Genomic DNA, 24,047 nt, shown 5'->3' on the forward strand with positions numbered 1-24,047 from the left:
TGAAGACCTCTAATCTGTCAAACTGTGGACATTGATATGTTGATATTCTTATGAGTAAACACAATTATACTAAAAGAGCTAGTTTTTTTAAAAAGAATATCAACAGTCATTGGATTGCTGTTTGTAAAGATAAACTTATTAGAAATCAATTTTTTATGAACATACGTTAGCTAGATACTGTTATGTTTTAATTGACGTCCTGTTCGTTCCTGTCTTGTTTCTTCTAGAGTTCATAATTCATAGTAGTATTTTGTCAGGAAAGTAAGTAAAACTTGATTCGGATTTAGTTTATATACTGAAACTATTCCTCTTATTTCCGTAATTACTTTATAGTGCTTCTCCATGCATTAAAAAAATAACAATAAAAAAATTAAAAAAAAAAAGATAATTTATTTGATGGTTATACCTGAAAAGACACTAAATCAGAAGTGGTATTGTGTTTTTTCCTGATTTTTTTTGTTTTTCAAACGAAATATTTTGCTTTAAATAGAATATTATTAACAAATGTAACTAGTTAGTAAAAAAAAAAAAAAAAAAAAAAAGCAATAATTCAGGGTTTTTTTTAGAAGTTTTTATTATTTAAAAATGCTGAATTCATATCTCATTTTGAGTGCTTTAGTAAGAAAAGTACCAATCTCTTGGGTGAGTTTGCATTCATGTAAGTGAACAGTACAATTCCAGTCACATATTATAATAGGTAAATATCACTGATATTGATCTTATTAGTTCTCTAATTTTGGACTGTGAAAGTCTTTGCAGGCTTTCTACTCAAATTTGTGTATAACTATCAAGTATGAAGTGCTGTCCAATTATACCACTTAATAAATTCTCAGGTGTTGGTACTGTGTTTGACCAAAACTATGATTTTTTTCTTCTACAGGAAATCAAACTTACTTACATATTGATTTGTGTTGTATCTATTTTTTACAAAATATATAGGCTAGAAATGTAACTAGAGGCTTTTGTTTGATACTTCTTAAGCCTTTGTTTGTAACAAGTATTGTATTTGGTTTGAATCTCACACTAATTTTTATGTCTTTTACCACTTTTTTATTTTTTTTTATGTTTTGGGTTGTTGGTTTTCGTTTGGTTGGTTTTGACCCCACCCCCCACCCCCCTCACCCCCGTTTTGGCAAACTGATATAGACCTGGCAGTGTTGCGAAGAAAATATCTATACCAGAAAAAAGTAACTGACTCTTGCAGAGCTTTCTGTAGCTCACGTGCAGACAGAGGTTTTTTTTGTTACTCTTTCAGAAGCAATGATGAAATGTAAGCTTGAGTAATGTGTGTAAGTGGTTCACATAGAAATCTGGTTTTAATTTGTTAATTGTAGTGCTCTATTTTCTATTTATACTAGTAGTATTTGTTATGCTATTTACAGTAAGTTTTATAATGGTGCTTGAATGTCCCATTCATGCACCAGAATGTCATTGTAGGTGGACACTCTGTAAAGAATAAAAGACCTCTTGACTCACTCACTACAGTAAATATAGAGAATGAGAGAGTGGCAGGAGATTGAAGAGAAACAGTAAGGCAGTAGAAGAGGTAGTGTCTTTAGCACATGAGAAGCCTAATCTTTAATTTAACCTTTATTGAAGGCGGTTCTTCAAGGTGTTGCTGCAGTACCTTTTGTACAGGTATTGAGTTCTGCAATAAAGATCATTAAATTTCACATCTATGAACTAACTGCTGATGAACGCCTTCAGAAATTTCCTCTCTTGCTTGCATTGGCAACAGTAGCTTAAAACACCTGAAAACTAAGATAGGAAGTCCATGTAACATAATGCATTATCTGTCCCATGCAAGAGTCAATCATGGTTTCACTACTAATTGTTAGTCATAAAAATACCAAAACAAAAGATCGTTATGTAACACAGATTAGTTTTACGGCTAAGAAATGAGTAAAATTTGCTAGTTCTAGGAAGAAAGATCTTACACATACAATCTTTGGACTTGCATGCTGGTGACTTTAGCACTTCTGCAAACTCATTCCTACAAATATGTAGTACTTAAAGTAACTTTTGCTTCCTCTTTTCCCTGGTCAAGTGGATGCATCTCTTGTTTCCCAAACCAGGCCCCCCAAGCTCATTTCTTATGATCTGCCTGTTAGCCTTATGTATTCAAGCTAGCTTTCGACTGCCATGCCTTAGCATGTGGCTGTTTTACCTCATTTTTTACTGTAAACCTCAGCTCCAAAAAGTAGGGTTGAAAGCTATCTGGTTTGTTTGTTTGTTTGTTTTTTTCCCTCAAAACCTGGGACAATAATCCACATCATCATTCACTTCAGGAGCTCTGCATCAGCTGCTGTTAACATCTTCAGTTCAGAGTGCAAGTAAATCTGCAAAATTCTGAAGTGGAAATGGTTTCTGTGGTTTACAGCTTCTTGATCTGCCTATACTAACGCTCTCAGAGCTAGAAGACACTTACTTGGAGGCTCCTAAATGTTTATGTACGTGTAATATAAGGAGTGACTCAGTTTTGGAATTTCTGCTGTAGAATAAGGTTAAAAACCTCCAGCCCTCTTCTCTGTCTCGCCTGAAGAAAAATTCCTTCACATTCCCTGCATCTGGCACATCATCTGGCACAGTGATAACAGAGGAAGTTGCACAATGTATCTTGTTTTATTTTTAGAAATGCTATGTATTGTACATTTATGATCAGTATTACTACAGTGTGATCTAGTAAACTTTTTTCAGTACTGAACAGAATCACAAATATTTGAGAAACAAAAATAGTGGTTTTGTGGCATTGGATAAAGAACAGAGACATTTGAGTGCTGAAAATTCATTCACCTTCATCTAAGTTTCTAATAATGAGAAATATTTGGGCAACGAGTGTGTTGACTTTAAGCGGACGTTTTCCTTTCCAAAAGGTTTGTCACATTATTGAGAATAAATCATAATTCTATTCTTAGAGCTGTTGTCCCAAGAAAGATGCAGTAAAAGCGTAAACAAAATGAAATACAGGAAGAAGATATCACTCCAACCAATGCACAAGATACTACTCGCTCTTAACTGTAATTTCATGTTTGTATCTTTGAAGAAGTTAAAAAAAAAAAAAAAAAAAGTTCTGTTAAATCACAAATACAGATTTTGAAGCTAAGATTTATATTAGACTGGTTACAACAAAAATTGTGGTTTAGGATATTTCCAGTTGTTTTCGGTATTACAGAGAAATAATAGCATGAAATGCTCTTCCTTATGTAAATTATTGTGAGAGTAAGGATGCTTTTTTCTTATCATTTTGTTTTTCAGTTGACTTTAAACCTCATGCCAGCATGGACACTGTCCATCACATGTTACTCTTTGGATGTAATGAACCCTCTTCTGCTGAAAATTACTGGTAAGAGACGCAGGCTTGCTTTTGTTATTGTATCTAATTGTTTGTAGTGGGTTTTTGAGGAAAGGTTTTTATAACAGGGGGCTGCAGGGGTGGCCTTTGTGAGAAGAATCCAGCAGCTGCCACATGATAAATAAGGGGCAGTTTCAGTCGGCTGCAAAGGGACCTGCTGCTACCCAGAGTCAAAACAATAAACGATGTTTGTGCCTCTGTGAGAGCAAATTTAAAAAAGAGGGGAAAAAAAAAACCTGCACAACAGCAGCAGGGAGAGTGAGGAGTGAGAACCAGCCCTGCAGAGCCAAAGGTCTGTGCAGCAGGAGGGCAGGAGGTGCTCCAGGCAGGCAGCAGCAGTTCCCCTGTGGCCTGTGCAGGGAGAGGCCCCTGGTGGAGCAGGCTGTCCCCCTGCAGCCCACGGGTCCCACACGGAGCAGATCTCCACGCTGCAGCCCCCCCGTGGAGGAGCCCCCGGTGGAGCAGGTGGATGTGGCCTGGAGGAGGCTGTGGCCCATGGAGAGCCCCCGCAGGAGCAGGCCCCGGGCCGGAGCTGCAGCCCGTGGACAGGAGCCCACGCAGCAGGAGCAGGGGGTCTGGGGAGAGCTGCTGCCCACCTGTGGGGGACCCGTGCTGGAGCAGTTTTTAGTTTGCTTTTAGTTTTTCACTGTGCTGGTATGCTAGTGATAGGCAATAAATTATATTAATCTCCCTAGGCTAGGTCTCTTTTGCCCATGACAATAATTGTTGAGTGATCTCCCTGTTCTTATCTCAACCCCTGACCCATTGTATTTTCTCCCTTGTTTTCTTTGAGGAGGGGAGTGAGAGAGTGGTTGTGGTGGATCTCAGCTGCCCAGCTGGGTAAAACCACCATGTTGTTCTTGTGTTGCTTGCCTCCACATAAACCTCTTCCAGTGTCACAGTTTCTTTGAAAAGTAGAAAAACTTAGAAGGAAGAAGAAATTTATAATGTTCCAGTCTTTCTACACTTACTATTTTTTTTTTAGCTGACTCCTCTGTAAGGAGGATAAAAGATTTTCTGATTCTTCATGATTAATTCACTATCTCTGAGAAGGAGACAGGAGCTATAGTGGCAGGGTGCTATTGGATACCAAGAAATCTAGGCTGCTAATTTGTATTTAGAAGACTAAATCAGTAACCTGTTTTTCAGTAACCTGCTTTTCAAAAGAAACAAATACCATGAGGCATATCTGGAGCCACTGAGGAAATCACATTATTGATGGCAATTGTTAAGCAGACTATATCTTCTTCTCCAAAAGATTTCTGTGATGCTGGTTTATCCTGGTCAGGATAAAAATTTTAAGCTTTTTGTTTGTTTATTCTAAGTTGCCCGTAGACTTTAATGTAGCTGTAGCCTCTCTAGTTAATTAATACACACACCTGCATATATAAAATTACACATATTTAAATATTTTAATGAGATAGTGTACTATTAATATAATTGATATATATATGAAGCTATGTGTATGAAGATATGTATGTATATGTACAGAGTTCTTGTGGTAAGAGACAAATTTACTAAACGTAAAGAAATTTTGAGGAAAAGAAATACTACTACTAGCAAAAATATATGTAGCTTTCTGTCAAAATCTAGGTCGTCATTTACTTTTTTGTTATGACAGACATGCCACTTACAGTATCTAGATGACGTTACTGAAAATAATTAGTAAATCTGTTTCTAAGGGGTCCTCTCCAATGAGTTTAGAAAGCATTCTTGAAATAAGGTTTTTTTTTTTTTCAGTTTCAGGAAAACGTTGTCTCCTCCCCTGGGTCATGAGAAATCTTTTTTCATAGAAAGGATTTTGTGGACTGGAACAGATGTAAAACTGTGCTTAATGTTCCTAGCAAGAGGAATGTGATTTAATTCTTGAAGATAAGAATTTTCTACTGAGAAGGTTCTGTACCTTGGAGAGATTGGTCATAAAGACTTCAAAAGATGTTCTGTAATCCTAATTCTTGACAGATCTTGTGAACCAAAATTCAAATTGAAGTTACCACGTGTATATGAATTGACAGTTTGAGTCAAATAAGCATATGACAAAGCCTCCTCTTTTTTTTTTTTTCCCATTATCAGTGTTATTTTTGATTTTTGTAGTCAACTTTCAAATCATTAGCATCAGCAGTCAATAACCAAACCTCATGCCTTAAATTCTCTAAAAATGGGGATGTATCCACTTGTTAATTAAAAAAAAAAAAAAAAAAAAGATCCATCTAGTATTTTTCCTACATCATATTTTTCTGCACAAGTATAATTCTGTGCATTCCTCATTGTTCTTATCTTCATTTTTCAGTGTATTACAGGGGAAATGCTAGTGGTAGTTTAAGGTCAGAGACTCATCTTTCTGTGTAGGTTGCTTCTCTTCTGCGTATGGAAAATTATTGTATCAGGTGTCCAGAAGGAAACTGAGTGAAAAGTAAGCTAAAAAAGGTACTCTGTGTCAAGTAATGTGGTAGTTGAATTACCTTTCAAAATGCCTAACCTATGAGATCCAAGGGAAGCTATCAGTGCTTCTAAAAACTGACGTAGGAGCCAAACACCTGAGAATGTGAAGGTGGGGCTATCTGGGGAAATTACTAGTCTACCAGAAATTTCCCACAATTTTTCCAAGTTTTCAGGGAAGAGCAGGTGGGGTAGTTTGTTGACACTACAAAGCTCGTACAACTTACTGTTATCTGTGTAACAGTTTAAAAACATTTCTGACAGAGCTCTGTTATCTCAAATTATCTTTTAAATGCTTATCAAAAAGATAAATAGAGATGGATTTTAGAGATAGTAGTATAGTATATTTCATTCTTTAAAAATAATTTAGCAGTTCTACGTGATTTGGGGAGATAATTTGGTTGATATTTTGAACATATAACAAAGGTTCATCAAAAGTTGTATTTACCTTCTACCTATCAACTAACATTTCTAATATCGATTACAAATATTACAATCTTGTCTTGCAAGAAAAGTAGGTGCTAAAAAGTTCAGATAAAAATTAAGCTATGAAAGCATTACATTTCTGTTGATTTCTTTTCTCGGCAAACAGCCTTTTTTTGTCCTTTTTATTATGGCTTATGTTATACTTTAGAATGTGGTTTTTAAAGAGTTCAAATTTATGTCAAAAATATACTAACATAAGACTGTGTGGCCTTTTAAAACCAGTTTACATCTTGCGTGTGTTACTTAAAACCATCTAAACTTTGCTTGTAGTGTGTTTTGTTTTAAAGTGTCGGGAAATAGTTTTGTTTGTGCTAAACTCATGTCTAGCTGATGTTCTGAAGATTTAACTTAAATGTTTACTTCCTGAGCTTGTACAAGCTCAGATGGATCAAAAGCTTGAAAGTCTTAAAGTTCTTCAGAGCTGAATCAGACACAAATCGGGCTTGAGACTAGGGTTGAGGTTTTTTTTGCTTCCTGACTATATCATCATTTTCTTGGAGGAGAGTGACTGCCTGGCAGAGAGGGACTCAGCAGTAACAGTGTGTGCTGTGTAGCAGTTGATACTACATTTGTTCTTGGTTGCTGTACTTAAAACCTGATTGTCGAATGATGAAACACGTAATTAGTGTTGTATTTTTGTGATCTTTCTGATTTTTTCACATCCAGATTTTGAGTAAATCTTACTACTTTTTTCTGTACTTAGCTTCTGAATTTTAATATTTGTTTTGTATTCTTAAAAACTCTTCATTCACTAGCTCATCATTTCACATTCCTGTCGTTGCAAAATGTTTCACCATTTCATTTTGCTCTCCCCATGGTAATCTGCAAGGCTAGAAAGAAAGGTGATCACTCAGTTCTACAAAAAACAGGCTTTAGAGTTCTGCATTCATACTTTTTTGGCACAGTTAGGTAATGTTGTGTAAATAGCTGGTATATATCTGTGTATGCATATAAATAATGTAGTATGTATGTGTATAGACTGTGTAAGGCTGCGTTACAGTGTTGGACCTGCACTGGCTCTTCACAGAGCGACATGTTCACTGCAACATGGGAGAGTCTTTATCTGAACAAATGCTGATGGGATGCACAGGTGTTTTTCCCTACCTTAGGGCTTGGGTATTTCAACAGAAACAGTACAGGCTGTTAAAATTTCTGCAGAAATAAAGTAGATTCACAGGGCTCATGTGCTCTGCTGTTGCCCAGCACATCAAAACAAAACAAAACAAAAAAACAACAGGTAGCAGCTTCTGCTCCTTGATCATAATCAGCCTTAAAACAGTTCAGCCGCTATCACCAGTTTTATCTGAGCTGATAAACTGCTGAAATCAAAGATGCGTGCTTGAGCTGATTCATCAAAATTTCATGGGTAATCAAGAATACACTTGGATGACTTAAAGAAATTGTTGAATTATTTGGAACTTCAGAGCCTCCTGGCAAGACCAGCCTCACGCTGTGTCAAACTTAACACTGAAATGAGCTCCCGTTTCAGATGATTCATAGGCGTAGTCTTTATTGAGATCAGGCAGGGCAACTTTATATAGCTCATCTAATCTAAACGAATGTAAAAGAACAGGCCATAGATCACCACCCAAAAATTCCTCTATCAGATTAGCTGCTTCTGTTGGCAATAGAGCATGGTTTTGGCAGCTTTTGACTGGAAGAGCTGCATCAATAGTTCCAGCAAAAGGTTGCAAAAGATGTCAAGACTGTTTCCATAAGATAAGTATTTCACTGCTTAGGTGAGAGGGAGAACAGTATAAAGATTTATATGTCCAAGCATAGTTTCCTAGTATCGTCGCTGCCTGATGGTGAATGGAGAATGTGCTACACTATTTAGCTTGAGAAATAGAAGTGATCATTTTTCTTACTTAATAACCTCAAATAATAGAGAAAGAAATAGAAGAAGATATTTGCTTTTTTAAACAATGCAAGTATGCTAAAAAGATGGCAAAATACTAGTCTTGTTGACGGTTAAATATTTTGCTTTCAGACTAGGTAATCAGTCAAAATGTCATTAACAACTCCAGCTCATAAGCTTACCCAAGGCTGAGGAGAATGCATTTGGAAAGTCCATGAGAGTTTTTGAAAGGTGGAGAAGATAGGAGGAAATGGACAAGAAACCCTGTTCCCAAGTGATAGGCTGTTTTTTATTTGTGCTTGTAAACATATTTTTACTAGCTTTTATCAGCTACTGTTAGTGCTATTGCTTTTCACTGCTTTTAAATCTGTTCCTCAGCTGTCTTATCTCTTTGTTTGAATTTCCTTTGACTTTGGTTCAGAAATGAAAACTTGAAAAGTTTCAAGATCAGCAATTATGCCTAAATTAAAGTTGACCATTTTTTAAGTATAATGAGAGAACAGCGTGAAAGAACAACATTCTTCCTGGTGCCTCAGGAGGAAAGTTTGGAACAACCTACCCTTTTGTTTTGTTTTGTTTTAACTAGTTAATGTGATAGAATATTATTTTGCTAAGGTCCTAACAAATACTGTGATATAAATGAAGGCTAGCTGGCCTGCTTTGTGGTGGTGAAATTGTGACTGTGCTTGTGGTTTCTGCTATTGATCCTTCTAGCCAATATTATTAATGTATTTCTGGCCTGTGCAGCCCAGTGGCTGGTTAGATCCCTGGAGTCTTTTGTATTTTTAGCTTTTATCAGTTGAAAGCTGCACAGATTTTACCTGCAGCTGTATGAATCATTAGTGATGAAACAATTCACTTACACTTAAATCTGTTTGTCTCGTCCAGAAATGAAGTTCCTCTTTAGATATGTTTCACTGGGGAGCCAGGGGGTGGAAGATGTCGTGAAGTGATCTCCAAATTAGTAATTGTGAAGGTCTAGAAATATGTGTTATGAGCAAAATTAGCAAAGGGAAAGAAGTATCCTGTTCCCTTTGCTGATGGTAGCCTCATGATTATGGCAGTGCTTTCTGTCAGAAGAAAACACAATAGCTAACGCTATTGGAAATCTTAGAAAATCATATAGAAAATCATATTTTTCCTTCTGTGAAAGGGAGGAGCACGAATACCTTCTACTTGCTTCACATACAACCTCTCCTAGCGTACTTCTTTTTTGCCAACAATCTTTAGATGAATTTTAAATATCAGTTTTGACTTAAAACTTTCATGTCTTGCGTTTTTGTGTACTTTATACATGAACTCTGTCCCTCTGTGTAAATATGGCATCCATTGCCATTTTGTGGCACTTGAGCTAATATTGCTAGAAATTTCCAGATGGTTCTTTCTCACAAAAGGTTCCTTGTTTCTTAATACTGGCTACTAGACTGGCAGGGGCTGTAAGAATTTTGTGTTTTTGATTCTGTTTGCCTAATGTTATCTTAAAGCAGAGGAAGTGTAAAAAAAAAAAAAAAAAAAAAAGTGAATAAGGTGGAGGATCTAATGATAGCCAGGAAAGTAGTCTACATTAGAAGAACTGCGTTTAATCAAAATACAACCAAAAACATCTTCATAGATCTTAAAATTAGCGGTTTTCCATGTAATTCACCTGCTGTTTTCTGATTTCAGGAAAGAAAAAAATCCTTTTCTTTTCATATTTTTAGGGACTGCGATGAAGGAACATGCAAAGACAAATCGAACATTTTGTATGCTTGGGCAAGAAATGCTCCACCCACCAGGCTACCCAAAGGTATCATGCCTTTAATGTGAAGTCCTCATGTGCAGGGGAGAGGAGAGAATGTGGAAATAAGCAGCTAGCACATCTAGGAACTTTATATAAAACTGTGTCTAGCTGTTGGAAACTGTATAAACTTTAACTTCATAAATTGGGAAAGTATTGTGCTAGCTAAATTTGCAGTATCATTATGGGGAGAAAAGGTGATGGGGAATTAATAATATAATATATGTGACATTAATATTGAACTTCCTACTGTATGTTATTGGAAAGGTACTATTTATATACCTGTCAATGGCACAGTTTATGCCATCTGTCTGAAATTGTATTACAATATTTTTGTGTGTTTGGGAAAACACAAACAAATTCAATCTAAATATTGATTTTTTTTTCTCTGTGCTAAATATACTGAATAATTTTGTGTTTTTTTTCTTTTCTTGATGTTTTCATGTAGGTGAGCAACATGTTATTTCCAATTTTGTTTGATGGATTATATAGATCCACTTTGCTGATTCAACATTAAAATTCTGTAGGCTACTAGGAAGACAGGGAGAAGTGTTTTTTTTCTAATTACCTCTAGTGGTCCTGGAAACATCTAGCATCTATTAGCTTATATATAAATAAATGTATGTATATAAAATACTTGGAATTTGAAATTCTTTTTCTCTTATCTTTTATTGTTGCATTTCATAATTGGGAGCAGTATCATGAAGCAGTTTATTTGAAATAATTTTTACACCAGAAGTATCAATTGATCTGGTTATTAAAATGTCAGTTAAAAAAATTGACACTTTGAGGATTCTGTGAAAATGTGGTGTTTGCTCTGCTGTTAAACCTCAGCTAGTAATAATTTGCTTGTCTTTAAGCTGCTCGTAAATACCATATATGGAGGGTTTTTTTTATCACGATATCACTGTGCACAGAGAGGCTGCAGTCATGCATGCATTACATGGCTTTTGCCACTGGCAGTTTTTAATCTAGTGGGATTCACTGTCTGTGTAAGTAGAAATTGCTTTCACTGCTTCTTTCCAGGAATTTTAATTGTAGAACCAGTTTAGAAAAATCTCTTTGGTGATGGTGGTATTTTGCAATTATTGAACTTATTTCAAATTCCTCCATTTTTTGTGCTTATTGTTATTTCTCTCAGCAAGTAACATAGCTTCATAAATTCCACAAGATTTTTTTTAGTGTACAATGTTAACTTTCAACTCAAAATATTTTACTTTGAATCTTTTTGTTTCCTTTTAATTTTCTTGTGTACATAATAAGTGTTACTACCTGTGAAGGGTACTAACTGTAAGAGATTGGGAGATGAAAGATCTAGCAAAAGCTACAGGGATGGCAAAAAACTTGCCTTTTATTTAGTTTAATGTGTTTTCCTTCCCTTAGGTGTTGGATTCAGAGTTGGAGGAGAAACAGGTGGCAAGTTTTTTGTACTCCAGGTACATTACGGCGATATCAGTGCATTTAGAGGTAGGTATTTTTGAACTTTGTTCGTTGTTATATCAGTTAGAGAAATTCAGAGTATAAATGTTTTTATATTTACATAATCTGCACAAAATATTTTTTCTGTTAGTACCACTCACAAAGATAAACATCAGCTGGCATATTTGTAATTAAGGTTGTATATTAATTTGACTTCTTTATAAACTTGCTTTATCTTTGGTGAACAGATTTATTTTGTTTTAAAGATTGAGATCAAGTGAATTAAATGAATGAAGAAATAGATTAATAATCTTGAGTTTAGGGAGGACCTTTGTGACTGTATAATTCAGCATTGTATTTAAGGAAGTTGGGACAAATACACGTGAAAATGGCTAACCACACTTGAATAGCTGGTGGGGAAGATGACATACGCTTGCCAGTCAAATACAGTATCTGTGTTTGCAATTCTAAAAGTTGTAAATCATGGAGACAGTATTTTTCATAAAAAGATTAAAATAATTTCAAGAATGGCAATATGCTTATTTTTGTGAGTGGGCATTTGGCTTTCGTTAATGCACATTCAAAAATTCATAGGATTGTAGACTCATAAAATGGCTCGGATTGGAAGGGACCTTAAAGACCTGGTTCCAACACCCCAGCCATGGGCAGGGACACCTCCCACTAGACCAGGTTGCTCAAAGCCCCATCCAGCCTGGTCTTGAAGACTTCCAGGGATGGGGCATCCACAGCTTCTCTGAGCAACCTGTTCCAATGCCTCACCACCCTCTGAGTAAAGAATTTCTTCAAGTCTACCCCCTTTTAGTTCAAAGCCAAGTGAAAAGTAATTACATTTTTTACTGTTTTTATGAGAAGATATTTCTAATTTATTCTGCCTGTGAAAATTCCAGTGGAGAAAATATAATTTAAGTAATTTAAGTCCTTGTAATTTAAAGTCCCCTAAACCTTGACTGTTGCGTTCAAGGATATATAATACAGAACCTTAGACTACTTTTAGAGATGCTTTTAAACTTCAGAAATTATCTGAAACTATTTTTGTATGGAATGAGATGTCTGTTGATAAATGTGGCTTTTCAAAATGTAAGAATATAGTCATTACACTTTGCATAGTCATGGCACAGTTGTTGCAATTCAGAATAGATGACAAATGATGAAATATACTCAGTTACCTTATTATGCTTCCAGTAGTGTATCAAGAATTCAGAAGCACAGTTCAGAGTTTAATTTTCTGACTTGTAAATCATTGTAAATACAAAATATTTGGCTTGAAGTAGTAATTGTTTATGTACTAGCACCCAATTCTACCTCCTATCCATTTTGGGAAGAAAAATATAGTTAAAATTTATCAACACTCATTTTCAATTATTTGTAAAAAGGATATTTCTTCATTTCATTAACCAGTTGTTAAGCTAATTATGCTTTTTCTCTTAGCTATAATCCACATTTAAATATTCATGTTTAGCAAAGCATAAAATGCGCACCTATCAAAATTTAAAATTTGGGTTTTAGTGATATAAAGTGCAGTTGTCACACTATTCATGATTCATTCTTCTGTATAAGTAATTTCAAATCTGATTTAAAAAATATTTTTTTCTTCCAATCCCTAGATTTTTTTTTCCTGCCCTTGTAAAAAAGATTAACGTTGTTTCTAACCTGTCATACTATTTAGTAGTTTCCAGCACGTGAGAATATAGACCTTATTCTCTAGAATCAAAGTAATTAAGTTGTCAATAATACCTTTCAGAACCAGTTAAAACAGATTAATCACATTCCATCATTTGCTATCTTTGTAACCTGTTTCATTCTTTAAAGCCATTTCTGACAATACCTTAATTCTTGTCACCTGCTGTTATCTGCTGTAACTTAGTCTTTTATTTGGTCCAGTCCTTTCTCTTCTTCAGCCTCATCATCTTCTTCTCTACCTCCTCTCTGCCACCCCCAGCAAATGGCTTGCCATGTGATGACTGTGTTTTTAGAAAAACTTGTTCTCAGTTTTAAAAAGTAACTTAAAGCGCTCGAAGACTGTATTTTAAATGTTTTAAAGACTATTTGAAATGAGATTATTTTTATCTTAAAGTTTAAATTAATTTATCAGTGTCTAGTATTTTTCTGTACACATGATTGCACAGAAATGCTGTATGCAAGATTGTGTTGTATTTTACTGAAAAATTCTATTTTATACAGTATATTGTTCATTTGGCTGTTTTTATAAAACAGCTAAAACATGGTCCATACAGTGACAATAACTGGCTTGCTAGCTTTATGTGTGTGTGCTAATAGTTAAAATACTTCTAGCGTAATTGCAAGTGAACTTGTGCGTTTGTCAGTGCTCTACCAAACCAATATTCACTCCGTTGTACGAAATGTAGGTACCTAAATCTCTGTATCTGATGCAATATTACATGTAGCTTAAGAAAGACAGACAGAAATTCACAGAATGCCAGAATGGTTGAGGTTGGTAGGGACCTCTGGAGGTCATCTAGTTCAACTCCCCTGCTCATGCAGGGTCACCTAGAGCATGTTGCACAGGACCATGTTCAGGGAGGCTTTGAAGATCTTCAAGGAGGAGACTCCACAGCCTCTCTGTTCAGCCTTTTCCAGTGCTCTCTCACTCTCGCAGTAATGAAGTTTTTCCTTACATTCAGATGGAACATCTTTTGTTTCAGTTTGCGCCCATTGCGTCTTATCCTGTTGCTGGGCTCCACTGAAAAGTCTGGCCCCATCATCTTGACATCCTTTCTCAAGATATTTGTATTCCTCAATAAGATCCACTCTCAGTCTTCTCCAGGCTGAAGAAGCCCAGGTCTCTCAGCCTTTCCTCCTAAGAGAGATGCTTCAGTCCCCTAATCATCATCATAGCACTCTGCTGGACTGTCTCCAGAAGCTCCATGCTTTTCTTGTACTGAGGAGACCCAGAACTGGGCACAGTACTCCAGATGTGGCCTCACCAGGGCTGAGTAGAGAGGGAAGATAACATTTCTTGACCTGCTGGCAACACTCCATAATGAACCCCAGGATACCACTGGCTGTCTTGGCCATAAGGGCACATTGCTGATTCATGCTTAATTTGTTGTCCACCAGGACTCACAGGTCCTTCTCCACACAGCTGCTTTCCAACAGGTCAACACCTAACCTGTCCGGGTGCATGGGGTTTTTCCGCCGCATGTGCAGGACCCTGCACTTGCCTTTGTTGAACTTCATGAGGTTCTTCTCCAGTCTACTCTCCAGCCTGTCCAGGTCTCTCTGAATGGCAGCACAGCGTTTTGATTTGTCAGCCACTCCTTCACAGTTTCATCAGCAAACTTGCTAAGGGTGCACTCTGATCCTTCATCCAAGTAATTGATGGATAAGTTGAACAAGACTGGACGCAGTACTGACCCCTGAGGAGACACCACTAGTTATGGGCCTCCAACTAGACTCTGTACCACTCAACACAACCCTCTGAGCTCTGCTATCCAGCCAGTTCTCAATCCACCTCTCTGTCCACTCATCTAACCCACACTTTCCAAGCTTGTTTATGAGGATGTTCTGGGAGACAGTGTCAAAAGCCTTGCTGACGTCAAGGTGGACAACAACATCCACTGCTCTCCCCTCATCTACCCAGCCAGTCATCCCATCGTAGAAGGCTATCAGATTCATTAAGCATGATTTCTCCTTGGTGAATGCATGCTGACTACTCCTGATCACCTTCTTTTCCTCCATATGCTTGGAGATGACTTCCAGGAATGAGCTGTTCCATCACCTTTCCAGGGATGAAGGTGAGGCCGACTGGCTTGTCGTGTCCTGGGTCCTCCTTCTAGCCCTTTTTGAATATTAAAACGACATGGATTTTCTTCCAGGTCTCAGGTACCTCCCCTGTTCTCCATCACTTTTCAAAGATGATGGAGAGTTGCTTAGTTGTAACATCCATCAGCTCCCTCCACACCTGCCCGGTTCCATGGATTTGTGGGTGTTACAGAATGGTTTGGATGGGATGAGACCTTATAGACCATCTAATTCTAACTCCCCTGCCATGGGCAGGGACACCTCCCACTAGGCAAGGTTGCTCAAAGCCCCATCCAACCTGGCAAGCTGTCAGGCTTGCCTAAATGATCTCTAACCCAGTACTACTCAAACAAGGGAAGATCTTCCTTTATCCATAGTTTGTCTTGTCTCTGGGGTTTGGGATTCCTGAGATCTGGCCTTAGCAGTAAAGAGTGAAGCAAAGAGGGCTTCAGTAAGTCTTTCTTCTGTGTATCCATTATCAGAAGAGCACCTGCACCATTCAGTAGTGGACGTACATTCTCCCAAGTCTTCCTCTTGCTACTGATGTATTTTACAGAATCATCTAGGTTGGAAGAGACCTCCAAAATCACCCAGTCCAACCTCTGACCTAACACTAACAAGTCCTCCACTAAACCATATCACTAAGCTCTACATCTAAACATCTTTTAAATACCTCCAGGGATGATGACTCAACCACTTCCCTGGGCAGCCCATTCCAATGCCGAACAACCCTTTCGGTAAAGAAGTTCTTCCTAATATCCAACCTAAACCTCCACTGGTGCAACTTTAGCCCATTCCCCCTCGCCCTGTTGATTGTCTTCCTGCAGAGGGGGCAACTTGCATTTTTCTTTGCCCACCACAGTGCACAGCCATAGCAAAGCTGCTGGAGACGGGGTCACTTAGGTGACATCATCCCAACTGTCCCCACAGGCTGGGCAGGTCCAGTCTGATGGCACGTCCATGACCACCGGGCTCTTCAGTGGGCTGGGGTGAGCTGAGGTCAAGAAGCTGCTCCCCTGCCCTGGTGCTGCAGCTGCCAAAGGGTGTCCCAAACTGCCCAAGGGAGAGAGGCCAGAGTCACTCGCTGTGCTGGGGTGAGCAGCAGCAATGCCCCAGCCCCTCAGCAGAAAACCCCCTGGCCCTGCAGCTGCGCTGTCCCGTGCCCACCCCCACCCCCCACCCCAGCCCTGGGGCCAGTGTCGCTGCACAGCTCACCTCTGCTGCTGCAAGCGCACCACACGGGGCCCCGGCTGCCTGAGCCAGGCAGGGCCGGGGCCGGGGAGACATGGGCAATGGCTGCAGGGGCGGGCATGGAGAGCAGCTGCCAGCAGCCCCACAGCACAGCTCAACCAAACCCTCGCTCAATGCTCCAAGCCTCTCACACACGCTCAGCTGGAGTCCAGGCACGAGCAAGGTGATGTGACCTCTGCTGGTGCCCCAAGATAAGCAGCGAGGGCTGCGGGGTCACAGCCCATCACCCAGTGTCATCACCATGGGCTGTCTGCCCCACAGGGCCTGTAGCACCTTGCCCCAGATGTTACGAAGACTGTTGGGTTGGGTTGGTGTTTTGATTTGTTTGTCTTTTTTCTTTATTTTTTTTTCACCTTGGATTTACAATGAAGTGGGTTGAACAAGCATGCTAAGAGAGTGGGGATCACTGTAAAGGTTATTTCCTCTTCTTCGATATGCAGATCTGATCTCTGAACTCCTTGCTGTAGTTTACTATTCACGCGCACACACACACACACACACACACACACACGCACATGCACATATGCAAAAAAAAAAAAAAAAAGCCAAAGAAAACAATCCCCTAATTAAAGAATAATTACAGGATTATCCTACCGGATGGCATTTACTGAAGGAACTGCACTTTAGACACGCACGTGACAGAAGCAGCATAAACATCACGGTGGATTCGCTCTGTACAAAACCTGAACATAATTTGGGGTCCCACCTCTCCAGTTTATGAATTTCCACTAGCTTTTTAAGGTATTGATGGCTCAGTCGCCTTCGTTTGTGACCAGTGGAGACAGACTCTGTGGTATCAGCCACTCCTTCCAGCTTTGTGTCATCAGCAAACTTGCAGAAGGTGCGCTCTGTTTCATCGTCCAGGTTGTTGATGAGTAAGTTGAACAAGACTGGACCCCGTACTGACCCCTGGGGGACACCACTAGCTACAGGCCTCCAAGTAGACTCCGTACCGCTAAGCACAACCCTCTGAGCTCTTCCATCCAGCCAATTATCAATCCACCTCACTGTCCACTCATTTAGGCCGTGCTTCCCTGAGCTTGTCTATGAGGATGTTCTGGGAGACAGTGTCAAAAGCCTTGTTGAAGTCAAGATAGACCACATCCACTGCTCTCCCCCCATCTACCCAGCCAGTCAATCTCATCATAGAAGGTTATCAAATCGGTTAACCATGAACGAATCAATGCTGGCTATTCATGATCATCATCTTTTCCTCCACATGCTTGGAGATGACCTCCAGGATGAGCTGTTCCGTCACCTTTCCAGGGATGGAGGTGAGGCTGAATGGCCTGTAGTTGCCTCTATCCTCCTTCTCGCCCTTTTTGAAGACCGGAGTGACATTGGCTTTCTTCCAGTACTCAGGCACCCCTCCTGTGCTCCACAACTTTTAAAAGATGATGGAGAGTGGCCAACAATAACATTAGCCAGTTCACTCAGCATGTGTGAGTGCATTCCATCAGGGCCCATGGATTTGTGGATGTCAGGTTTGCTTAAATGATCTCTGACCCAATCTTTGACTAACAAAGTCCTCCTTTCTCCGGACTTGCTCTCTTGTCTCTGGGGTCTGAGATTCCTGAGGGTTGATCTTAGCAGTAAAGACTGAATTTAAAAACGTGTTCAGCAACTCTGCCTGCTCCGTATCCTTTCTCACTAGAGCACCCGCTCCATTCAGCAGCGGGCCAACATTTCCCCCGTCTTCCTTTTTCTACTGATGTATTTGAAGAAGCCCTTCTTCTTGTCCTTGACATTCCTTGCCAGATTTAATTCCAAATGGGCCTTGGCCTTCCTCATCACATCCTTGCATACTTTGACGTTGTTCCTGTATTCCTCCCAAGTGGCCTGTCCCTTTTTCCACATTCCATATACTTCCTTCTTCTGTTTGTGTCTTGCCAGGAGCTCCTTGCTCATCCATGCAGATTTCGTGTCCCCTGACTGTTACTTAATTCCATCTGTGTTGTATTGATCCTCTTTTCTTTCTGCAGTACCACTTGAATTTTCAGCAGTTTTCCTTCTGCTTAGTTGCGCTTAGTTTCAAAAATTCTAATTAGGCATGCCTTCCTAATTCATTCAATGCAGCTACGGGATTAGGTAGTTTAAATGAAAGAGCTACCATAAAAATTAAGACTGGCTTTTTTTTTTTTTTCTCATTGCTATTTGTAAAGGCATCACTGCTGTCACTTACTGGTTCAGATTTTTAGATAAAGAAGTGTTTGTTGAGAGACACAAAGCTGAAGAAAGTAGGGATTCTCAGGAGACATGACGATGGACATTATGAAAATCCAATGAGATTGGATCAGCAGCTTTTGCACTCTCATAATACATATACTGAATTATATATTATGTAGAAATAATGACAGTTTATTTTGTGAATATATTGAAAGTAAAGTCTAATATCTACTAGGGTTTTTACTGCCTTTATAGGTTATCCAGCATTAAACACAACCATTGTCTGTACAGATATCTCAAGTTCACATGCCAATTTTATTACAAGGTTTTCTGTTTTATTCATTGTTGGCTAACATATATAAATGGCTAAAATAAATTTTATCCCCAAATCTTTTTTCTAATTTTTGTCAAAATACATTTTTTTGATGCCAAGTAGTTTTTCTTGCTATTGTAAAAATGTCATGGTTTCATTTCCCAGATGCTAGTTCATAAAGATCTGCAATTTCTAGTGTCAAAAGACAAGTTTAGTTTTTCATCCACAAGAACTTTGTACAGACTTCGCTATAAATGCAGCCCTATGTTGTTCAGGTTTGTGCAAATTTGAGTAATATTTACACAGTATGAATGTTTTACTGAAAACAGTAAGATTAAAACTTATTTTGTCTGCTGTTATTTTGTTATACACCAGAAGAATGTTACCTATGTGCAGTACTTTTGCATGCATTCATTTCTGATGATTAAACTGTTTTGTAATTTGTACAGATAAGCACAAGGATTGCTCTGGTGTAACTTTACATCTGACGCATCAAAAGTGAGTACATTTAAAAATATATACCTATTACAACTTTTTTTTCATCAATAGAGAAGACATTGAAACCTTGTTGTGGTTTAGCCCGGCTGGCAGCCAAACACCACACAGCCGTTCGCTCACCCTCCCCCCTCCCTCTCCGGGATGGGGGAGAGAAACGGGAAAGTGAAGCCTGTGAGTTGAGATAAGGACAGTTTATTAAGACAGGGAAAATAATAACAATAATAATAATAATAATAATAGTAATAATGTGTACAAAGTGATGCACAATGCAATTGCTCACCACCCATTGACCGATGCCCAGCCTATCCCCGAGCAGCCGGCCCCCCCAACACCAGCTAGCCACCCCTATATATTGTTCAGCATGACGTCAGATGGTATGGAATACCCCTTTGGCCAGTTTGGGTCAGCTGTCCTGGGTCTGTCCCCTCCCAGCTCCTGCTGCACCCCCAGCCTGCTCGCTAGCAGGACAGAGCGAGAAGCTGAAAAGTCCTTGGCTTGGTGTAAGCATTGCTCTACAACAATTAAAACATCAGCATGTTATCAGCGCTCTTCTCATCCTAATCCAAAACATAGCACCCTGCCAGCTACTAGGAGGAAAATTAACTCTGTCCTACCTGAAACCAGGACAAACCTTTAGATTTCTTTGAAAAAAATGTGAAATAAAAATATTACATACTTACAATACAAAGCCATGTGTCATCTGCTAGCAAAAGTTTTTATTCCTGCTATGAGATTTGGTGATAGGTTGCTATAAGGACAGAGTTAAACCAGATTAAAAGGTTCACATTTAGAAATGTGGGAAGAGGATAGCAATTATGTAGATAATCATGTTGTCCTATTTCATACACTTTGTAGCAGATGCTATAAAAACTGTAGGTCCATATGTAAAAAGAGGGAAGTGTTGTGTAATGGCTTCTTTTTCTGTAGACCAGTTTTGAAAGTAATCCAATATTTAGAAATTAATGGTATTGAACATATCATGTCACTTGCAGTCTGGGTTTACAAAGAGATTGGTTAGAAGAGCTTGGGTTTTGAATTGCAGGCAGCCTTTGATTGCTGGAATGTATCTCATGATGTCTGTGAGCACCGTAATACCACCAGGCGAGAAAGGTAAGTTGTAATTCTACAAAGTGATATGTAATTGCAGTATATGATTCTTTTTTTTTTTTCTGCCAGTTGTGGAAGAAAATATTTTGGAGACTAGCTGATGGAAGAGTTAATTGTTAAAATAAACAAATCATTAAAAAATAGGGATAATTGTAAAACTGTATCATATTTCCTAATGACTACATCTGCAGAGGCAGTCAATATTGTAGAAAGTAATATTGTACAAAACAACAATGATCTATGCTGCATTGAAGTTACTAGGATTCTTAAAAGTATTTATTTGATTTATTGTCATCTTAAACAATATTTTACCAAAAAGGCCCTACCTATTTTCTCCCCTTTCCCATAAATCCATAAAGTTTGGACTCTTTTATCTACATTTGTCGTTCATGCTATATATTTGTGATTTACTTAAAAGGTCAGTTTCAATAAATGAATTTCTATCAGTAAGGAGCTGCTCTTTAAAATTTGTATTCCTATATTCCTGGTTGGTTAAAAGGTCAAAATGTTGAAAAAAACACTGTAAAATGAAATTTCTGATCAGTTCCTATTCAGAATCATACTTGGTCGAATGTATCTAAAACTCAGATTGAATAGTCCTAATATTTTTTTCAAGCTAGTCTGGAATGTTCTAAGTAAGTTGAAATTTTGAAGTTGAAGTTTTGTTTTCTTTTGCTATACTTGAGTTTCAAATTAGATATCTGAAGATGCCACTTGTCCCAGTTACAGCTTAGCTGCCCAAATAGGATGATGCGGTTAAATGTTCAGCTGACTCCCACCTATTCAATGAATTCAGCATCTTGAAATCTCTTTGTAGTTTGAGCTGAAAATTAAGCTATTTTGCTGTTTAATCTAAAAATATCCAACTATTTTTCCCCTCTGCAGAAATACTTGATTAGTGTAGAAATTAATTTTTCAGTTGGATAGGATGAGAGAAGGGAGAACAAAACCAGTTCTATACCTGTTAATAACAAGTACTGTTACTGCCTTTTCATGTTCCTTCAAATTTGTTGTCCTCAAGTAAGGCATCAAGTATGATACATACATGAAAACATCAGCCAGTCCCCTTATACTTCTCTATGAGGTGTCTGCAGAGGAATTTCTCTGTAGGCTACCCCTTAGCTACTGTTCCTGCACCTAACTCCTAGCTTGCAGATGTTGTCTGTACCGCACCTCTTTGACAAGGTCTGTATCTAAATCTGTAAGAGTGGGTCTATAACTATATGATCTTAAAATCAGGCCTTCATTATAAACTATATTGCTTTAGAATTATATGTTTATTTTAATTTCTCCCTGAGTAGACTATTTGTTTATCATAGCATATCTTAAATGTCCCTGAATGCACTCTATAAGAAAGTGCATTATTTTACTTCATTAAATAGTGGTAGTGTACGCTGTAAAAAGTGCTGCTAAGTTTCAGCCCCATTTTGGATCATCATGGAAAGTAAGTATATGTAATACATTTTACTTGTTTTTATTTTAGGATGTCTTGAGATAGATACTACAGAAATAAAAAATATTATCCATCCTCTTTTAAAATTGTCTGTCCAGTGTAGGTATGCTTTTTGTAAACTAGTTTCACGCTGAATGAAGTACAGTAGTGTAGCTTTCCTCTGTTTAGTAAATAATATGTTTTTATGTGTTTATTGCCATCATATTTTAACAGTGGTTGATGCAGACATTGCCTGCCATTACAAAAGGTTTCCAATGCACCTTTTTGCCTACAGAGTTCATACACACAGACTAGGTAAGAATTTTATTGCAACATTAGGATTTTAAAGTATTTAATTGAAAAATGCTGAACCTGCAACATGTTTTTCTAGAAGTGTATCTGATATCCCTGTACACGTTTGTATATTACAGGTAAAGTAGTGAGTGGATACAGAGTGAGAAATGGTCAATGGACATTAATTGGTAGACAGAGTCCACAGCTACCACAGGTTGGTGGTTGTTGTGTTTTATTTATTTATTTGTCATTATAGCTTTAAATTTTAATTGTTTGTATGTAAAACTAAGAAGTTTATCTGACAGTCACGTGCCCACAGGTCTGCATCATAATGTTTCCACTGGTGCACGTTATTGTGCCACTAAGCATGAATACTGACAGGAATTATTGTGATCACATTATGATATAAAAACCTTACTGAAATTACTTTTCAGACATGTAGTACTGTTCTTCTTGTGTGTAAACTGACGTCAATGAGACACTTTTACTAATTAGAGTGAATCATCCTCTCTTTCAGGCATTTTATCCAGTAGAACATCCTGTTGATGTTAGCTATGATGATATCCTGGCAGCTAGATGTGTGTTCAGTGGTGAAGGCAGAACTACAGAAACACATATAGGGTAAATCTTCTCTATTTTGCCCATTCTTCTATAACCATTTTTTTATCCAAGGTATTGGTTATATGCAGAAATACATTTTTTTTTGTCTTCTTGTAACATAGTTCTAACAAACTTAACTGTATGAAGTTCAACAAAGCCGAGTGCCAGGTCCTGCACTTGGGGCAAAACAACCCCAAGCAGAGCTACAGGCTGGGAGATGAGTGGTTGGAAAGCTGCCTGGCAGAGAAGGACCTGGGAGTACTGGTTGATAGGCAGCTGAATTTGAGCCAGCAGTGTGCTCAGGTAGCCAAGAAGGCCAACAGCATCCTGGCTTGTATAAGAAGCAGTGTGGCCAGCAGAACTAGGGAAGTGATTGTCCCCCTGTACTCGGCTCTGGTGAGGCCACACCTCGAGTACTGTGTTCAGTTTTGGGCCCCTCACTACAAGAAGGACATGGAGGTGCTCGAGCGAGTCCAGAGAAGGGCAACGAAGCTGGTGAGGGGTCTGGAGAACAAGTCTTACGAGGAGCGGCTGAGGGAGCTGGGATTGTTCAGCCTGGAGAAGAGGAGGCTCAGGGGCGACCTTATCACAGTGTACAGGTACCTTAAAAGAGGCTGTAGCGAGGTGGGGGTTGGTCTATTCTTCCATGTGCCTGGTGACAGGACAAGGGGGAATGGGCTAAAGTTGCCCCAGGGTTGGTTTAGGTTGGATATTAGGAAGAACTTATTTACTGAAAGGGTTGTTAGGCATTGGAATGGGCTGCCCAGGGAAGTGGTTGAGTCATCATCCCTGGAGGTATTTAAAAGACATTTAGATGTAGAGCTTAGTGATATGGTTTAATGGAGGACTTAGTGTTAGGTCAGAGGTTGGACTGGGTGATTTTGGAGGTCTCTTCCAACCTAGATGTTCCTGTGATTCTGTGAAACTTAAATTCCACTGGAGCGATCTGTTTTGCTGGCTGGTTTGCTGGATTTAACTCTACAATATGTTCATAGCCCTTCTTTTTTGAATAATCACTTTTCTGAAATGTTCAGAACATCTCTCAGCTGAAACTATGCTACCAAAGGCCTTGCTCAGATGTTGGGTGGTTCTGCTCTTAGAGTAATTATCAGAATGTCAGTTATAAAAACTGTATTTTTAATAAATTGAAGTTATTGACCATTTAAAATAAAATAATAGAGCTTTGCAATTTCTTTTCACTATTTCAGAAACAAGATTTCTGTAAGTTTATAAAACTGTGATAAATTCTGACCCATCATAAAATCAAATCTT

At 38.4% G+C, this 24,047-nt stretch overlaps 1 protein-coding gene across 12 annotated transcripts in view; it reads left to right on the forward strand.

Moving 5' to 3' along the window:
• Nucleotides 1-24,047, forward strand: part of PAM (peptidylglycine alpha-amidating monooxygenase) — a 142,539-nt gene that overhangs the window by 73,073 nt on the left and 45,419 nt on the right. For all 12 annotated transcript variants that reach the window (XM_035570060.2, XM_035570053.2, XM_035570057.2 and 9 more), the window contains 8 exons: nucleotides 3,256-3,343; nucleotides 9,836-9,921; nucleotides 11,296-11,379; nucleotides 19,294-19,342; nucleotides 20,385-20,452; nucleotides 22,116-22,196; nucleotides 22,313-22,389; nucleotides 22,693-22,796. In XM_035570060.2, coding sequence (XP_035425953.1) covers nucleotides 3,256-3,343; nucleotides 9,836-9,921; nucleotides 11,296-11,379; nucleotides 19,294-19,342; nucleotides 20,385-20,452; nucleotides 22,116-22,196; nucleotides 22,313-22,389; nucleotides 22,693-22,796 — 637 coding nt within the window. The remainder of the gene's footprint in view (nucleotides 1-3,255; nucleotides 3,344-9,835; nucleotides 9,922-11,295; nucleotides 11,380-19,293; nucleotides 19,343-20,384; nucleotides 20,453-22,115; nucleotides 22,197-22,312; nucleotides 22,390-22,692; nucleotides 22,797-24,047) is intronic.

Source organism: Cygnus atratus, chromosome Z (genome assembly GCF_013377495.2).
Source record: "Cygnus atratus isolate AKBS03 ecotype Queensland, Australia chromosome Z, CAtr_DNAZoo_HiC_assembly, whole genome shotgun sequence".
In the NCBI taxonomy this organism is placed as follows: Eukaryota; Metazoa; Chordata; class Aves; order Anseriformes; family Anatidae; genus Cygnus; species Cygnus atratus.